The sequence below is a fragment of the Macadamia integrifolia genome, chromosome 13 (genome assembly GCF_013358625.1).
Source record: "Macadamia integrifolia cultivar HAES 741 chromosome 13, SCU_Mint_v3, whole genome shotgun sequence".
NCBI lineage: Eukaryota > Viridiplantae > Streptophyta > Magnoliopsida > Proteales > Proteaceae > Macadamia > Macadamia integrifolia.
The window spans coordinates 8,601,547-8,607,780 of NC_056569.1; the positions used below are offsets into that span (position 1 = coordinate 8,601,547).

At 33.0% G+C, this 6,234-nt stretch overlaps 1 protein-coding gene across 1 annotated transcript; it reads right to left on the bottom strand.

Moving 5' to 3' along the window:
- Positions 1-1,933: 1,933 nt before the first annotated feature.
- LOC122060068 lies at positions 1,934-3,960 on the bottom strand. Its single transcript, XM_042623231.1, has 2 exons — positions 3,854-3,960; positions 1,934-2,889 (listed from the first exon to the last, which is right to left on the bottom strand). The coding sequence occupies exon 2, from the start codon at positions 2,868-2,870 to the stop codon at positions 2,094-2,096; it is 777 nt and encodes a 258-aa protein (XP_042479165.1). The 5' UTR covers positions 2,871-2,889; positions 3,854-3,960; the 3' UTR covers positions 1,934-2,093.
- Between the last annotated feature and the right edge of the window lie 2,274 nt (positions 3,961-6,234).

Consider the following 6,234-nt stretch of genomic DNA (forward strand, 5'->3'; position numbering starts at 1 on the left):
AAAATAAAATTCGAGTTTGGATTCAGATTCGGGAATTATTTGTTGACAAAAAATAAAAAGCGGACAAAAAATTCATATGTTATTTTTAATATTTGCAATACGTGTTTCATATTGTCTATCAATTATCATATAAACATAACATACAAATGATATAAAAATTAAAATTTTAAATTTTAAAGATAAATATATTATATTTAGCTCCTGTTCTTTTTCTAAACTCATTTCCTATTATTCAAATAATTGAATCAGAGAAAGAGAAATTGAGAGGGGGACTGAGCATAAATTCAGTTAGATTCACGTCATCCACCATGCATGTTCACTTTAAAAACTAGAGAGAGAGTAACGACTATATGACTTAGTCAAACCAAAATGAGGTGAGAGATTTTTTTTTTTTTTTTTTTTTTAAAGTGTGAGAGATTACCTTAGGAAAGATAAGTTTTGTCAGTTTCTATTAATAAAAGAAGAAAAGTAATATTAGGATAATAAATGCATAATAACCACACTATTTTTTAAAGGCTTAATGACTTATTCAAGATAAATTTTTTTTTTTACATGGGATAAAATTCGGTTCAATTGAATTATTCGTGAATTTTAAAAAAATCTATAAAATTAAGAATTTTTTATTTGATTCAGATTTGGATAGAATTATTCGTAAAATTTGGTAAAATTCTATTTGACAAAATTATTCACAAATAATTCAAAATTTTTAATAACTATGGTTAGAACCTATTACTTCTTTATAGCTGAACAATACAGTCTTTTTTTCTGGGTAAATGCGTCAGTTGGGTGGGTCCTGACAAATGATTGCATGATTTTTTGGGGTGTCCATAAAGGTGCCGTTGTATTATTTTTCAGAATACTTTTATATAGTGTAAAGTCAACCGTGGAATAAATGAATAAATTATTTCCTGCCACATAGTTTTTCCTTCATTGACTATCTTTAATGAACTAAAATTGTATCTAGTGATTAGAATTTAGTAATCATTATCAGTCATCTCAACATATTCCACTCCATTGTTGAAGAAACCATATAATCTTTCTACTGTTCTTCACGTGCTTTCGAATGACATGATATTTATCGGAAAAAAAAAGAAGAAGTGCTCTAGCGTGCTAAACCTGATAGGAGCTAGTTGTCGTCAATTGGGCCAGGTTTGTAGTAGTTAAGAGCGAATGATTTCCGCTGAATTTGATGGGCTGGGCCAAGAATAGCTAACTACTTGTAAACTGTTGTGATAAAGTAATTTTTTTTTTTTTTTTTTTTTTATGTGACAATAATGAAGTAATCTCACATTATTTTGGGTAGCAAGAGAGTAAAAAAACAGAAGGGTGATGCCCAAGTTATTTTGGACATTAAATTTAGGAGGCATTGATAGGAAAAAAAAAAAAGGGAAAAGAATCATCCCTAGTCACAATATACAGCTATGCCCCTGACATAGCTGGCATGAAAAGATCCCTTTGCCTGGGAATTGAAAATGCTTTTGCCTATCTTTTCATTGGTCCATGCCCTGGTATAGTAGCAATAACATTAGGGACGGATCTATTACCCATAAATAAATTAGTGAAATAATCTTGATTTGCATGTTTAAATCCAATGTTGGGTTTGCCTTCCATTGGTCAAAAGAGGAATGCCCAATGTGTCCAGAGTCCAAATACCTCTTTTATCAGCTTCATGAGCCTGACCACCTCTTTTATTTGCTGTTTCTTTTTCTCTCTAATTTCCACATTCCAAACCAAAAGGTAGTCATTTCTATCAAAAAAAAAAAAAAAAGTAGAACAGTATAAACACACCTCACCTTACTTTTACAGCTATGGTGCCCCTGTTGGCTACTTGGCTTTGAGGTGGATGGGTATTAAAGCCCAACAAAACAAATGTTCCTCCACTGGCATCATCACTGTGTGGAGTCAACATAAGTAGAAAAACACTTCCAAAGAGTAATGGAATAATAATTTATACCACAGAGAAAGAGTAGCAGGAAGTGTTTGAAGTGAAAAAAACCTCACCTTACATTAACAAATATTTGAAGTTCATTATTTATATATAATAGTATTGAGAATCTCAAGTTTCTTCTCCTATAAAACATTAAAAACATATCCTACTGTCGAATAACATGAATTGCAAAACAAAGCTTATTCTCATCTGATCTTCTGAAAGACCAAACTTGGATTTTGTCACCTGCTTCTATATTGTTCTTCATCAAGAACCACTTCCATTCTGTGATGAATACGTATATTGCACTGTTGTTCATATACCATTTTGTGAAGTTGAACTCCCTTGATTGGATTTGGGGGCCTTCTTCATTATCCACTCCTCCTCCTGTCACCAACAACAACACTTTTACTGGTATCTTAATTTTTCTGGAAACTTTGGTCCTCTCTTCAGTTGTTAGGAACTCCTCCGCGGCCACTCGACTCTCTAGAATAGATAGACGAGCATGATGCGTATTCACATCAGTTCTCTCAAGTAATTTCTCTATAACCCACACCACATCTTTACCACCACACTCACTAATTGCATTCATAAGTTCTCCAGGCATTACTGCTGCTGGTACTGGTTCATGCCTGGGTGCAACTGGCCGTGGATTCGGTACTCGTTTAATAACCTTTTTCTTCTCTGATTTTGGTTTCTTCTTCGGTCTCTTCTTGTCTTCCGGCAGCATCACAGAATCAGCTCCCCTTTTAGGTGCAGAGAACTTGAAAATAATACGAGGCTTGTTGCTTATCTTCATCTGACCCTCAATCTCAACCAACTCATTTTGTTGCTTTTGTATCCATTGTAACAATTCTTCAGGATTGTCTACCAGCTCAGAAAAAAATTTGATCTCCTCCTCATTTCCTGTAGCCACTTTCATGCTCACATTAACAACCTCCATCTTGAATCAACTCTAGAATCTGTGGAAAAATTAATAAACCATCCAACAGTTACACACCATCACAACAGAAAATTCCAAAATAACCCCCAAAAAATAAAACATTCAGAGAAGCTAGATTAATAGAAGGAAGAACAATCAATAAATATAACCCCAGTAATAAGCTTGACACAATGACTGTCAAGCTTTATTTAATGCAGAAACAACATAAACCATGAAAGAACCAACACTCACTTAATATTAACACCCATTTTACACAGAGAGAGAGAGAGTGATCGAGAGATTAATCATTAATTGTAGATACTGAATCGATCATTGGGATCCATCCCCTGCTTCTAAATGGGTTTATAGCAATAGTGTTAATATCAGTTCATATTGTTATGTTGTTACAAGAACAGAGATTACCAGAGAAGAAGAGATCGAACATGATCAAAATTAAGGAAAATAGTACAATCATTACAGATATATATACAGTATAATAAACATGGAAAATACAGGAGAAATAAAGCATTAAAAAACTAAATGAGAATGGTCCACCATTCAGATTAAATACCCATAATTAATCCATTAAAAAAATTTTAATTTGAAGATTCAGATTTCAGAGCAGCAAAGCAAGAGCTTAGAAACATTCTTTCACCAATTAAAAAAATATTAAATTTGAGAAAATACTGTCAAAATGGAGTAAAAGATTACGTCCAAGGGGTTTTTAGTATTCATCTTAACTGTCAAATTAAAGAATTAATCTTATATTAAAATTAAAAAGCCCATTGGAGTTCTTCAACCACCGACATAGAATATAAGATTCAAAATTACAAAACACCTGCACTACTTCTCTACTCTCTACCCTTCTGAACTACGTGGAGAAAGTAAGATTCAAACACACAATGAACAGTTCAAATCGAATCTGAAACTTGAAAAAGCTTTTGAAACTATAACCCATCAAGATTCAAGAAACCCTCAATAACTGTTAGAGATAATAAAAATACCTTAAATTGTAACTTGACGAGAGATTGGAAGGAATAGTTCTTTGTTCTTCAAATAATAGCTTCGAACTTGATGAGAGACTGGAAGGAAGTAAGGAAGTCGTTCTTTGTAAAATGGACCCATTCTATAGCTTCTCCCAACCTATAACGATGTGGGTCCATTTTACAAACCGCCTTTACATTGTAACGGGCCAAGATCGCAACCACCTGATCAACCAACAACCCCTCATTTGTTTTTGGTAAAATTACATGGTAATCCACTTTTGGATTTTTCTTTACAAAATTATTCACAAAAAATTTTGATTAACAAAAATACTCAAAATTGGGTTTAGATTTACAAAACTAACCACCCAAAGTTTCAGTTAACAAAAATACCCAAAATCAAGTTTGGGTTTACAAAACTACCCAAAATAGTGAGTCTTCATCTTCCACATATAATCATGTTTTTTTTTTATTACTGAAACTTTGAGTGGGTAGTTTTGTAAACCCAAACTCAATTTTGGGTATTTTTGTTAACTTAAACTTTAAGTGAGTAATTTTGTAAAGAAAAATCTAATTTTGAGTATTTTTGTTAATTGAAACCTTTGATGGATAATTTTGTAAAGGAAAATCCATAAGTGGATAATCAAGTAATTTATTCTTTGTTTTTCACGTCATTTCTTCTTTTTTCTCAGCCTTCATAAGAGGTCAAATCCAATAAAACTATCATGTCTTAGTGGGTCCCAATGTGGGTACCACAGTAAGAAGGAAAAGAAAAACGTGTGGGTACCTTTAGTAACCGATTATGACTTGTTGACCACGTGGTTTTCAGTTGCAGAAAAACTAAAATCCTTCAATCAAACGGTCCTCACTCACCGACCGTTACAACTTACAAAATACTTCACAGGCATTGGGCTGCGAAAAAATTGAAACTTCTGTTGAAGCTCCAAATAAGGTCCAACTGATGATATATTCAAAAATAATTTAAATATTTCTTAAACACATTCAGTGTTGTGGCATAGGGCTGAAACTAAGCCAGTCTTTTTAAAACTCTAGTCCAACTTTGAGTCCCATTAATAAGGTTCAAGTTCATCCTGAATCCTAATTCAGGAATTAAAAGCTTCAATTAAGGCCTAATCCTTCAGGCCTCAGCCCAGCCTAGTCCAGACCTTGATTGGATGGGGCCTGGTCAGGATGTCTCTGATTGACTTTGATCTTTGTTTGCCATTTAGGATTGGGTATATCTTGACATTGCAAAATATAAAATAACTAAAAATTCATCTGGCTTTGCATCTAAAGCCATTGGAATTGAAAATTAAAATAAAAATGAAAAATCTAAAAAACATCATTAGATAAAAAAATTTAAGTAGCTTATACAACCATGGTGAATAATGATTACCAAACTTAAAAAATTGACCATTGAACACTCAATAAATCATGATAAAAAATCAAGGTCGGCCCAGACCAAATTAGAGCCAAGAGTCATTATTTTGGAATTCTATCTCATTGGAATGGATTTCTAAAATATATCGGCACCAATGATCTCACCATTAAGGACTAAAATGTCATTTTTCATTATTACAAGAGTCTCATCCAAGCATCAAGGATCTATGAGCAAGATTTTGAAAATTATAATCAAATTGATGGAATCCGCCAAGCCTGGTCTCAATTCCTGCCGATCCAGATAGGGCTTTTAAGGTTCAGATCAATTTTCAACTGATTCCCACTAGTCACATTGCTGATTCCGTTTCATTATATTAATGTTAGGGGGATATTACCAGATGTGATTATAGCCCTAAAGCACGGGGTATTGGACGCCATCAATATCAGTCATATCGGGCTGATTCGGGATCAAAACATTGTTTTTTTTTCAAAAAAAAAAAAAAAAAAAAAGTAAAATAATAACATTAACATTGTATCACCGATTTGTATCGGCCATCTCAATACCAATACAAGTCGACCAACATGGCCTATCCAATAATGACACCCAAAATTGTGTTTCAGAATTTTATTTTTAGGGTTTCAAAACGTTGCTGAAAATAGTAGAATTAAATATGTCTTCTCCTTGCGGCAAATCCCGCTCAGCTCTATGTGGCATCTGAGTCACCAACACACAATCGGCTATCTCCATTAATCATCATCGACTCAGAACTTGTTTGATTTTGTTTCGAGAAATATGTTTTTTCATTTTTGTGTGTTTAAAAACAGAAAACACCCTAAAAACTGTTTATTTTTTAGTTTCGTTTTACTTGTTTTTGGAAACAGAAAAATAAATTTATGCTTATTTCTATGCCTAGAAACAGGAATGGAGAAACAAATCAAACTAGTTTTTATATTTTTAGAAACAAGTGGGAGGGACAAAAATTGTGAAAAACCCGATACTTTCACTGAAAACAGTGAAGAAC

Bases quoted from the DNA above. Each gene is read 5' to 3' on its own strand.
- LOC122060068 (XM_042623231.1), bottom strand. From the start codon at position 2,870: ATGGAGGTTGTTAATGTGAGCATGAAAGTGGCTACAGGAAATGAGGAG.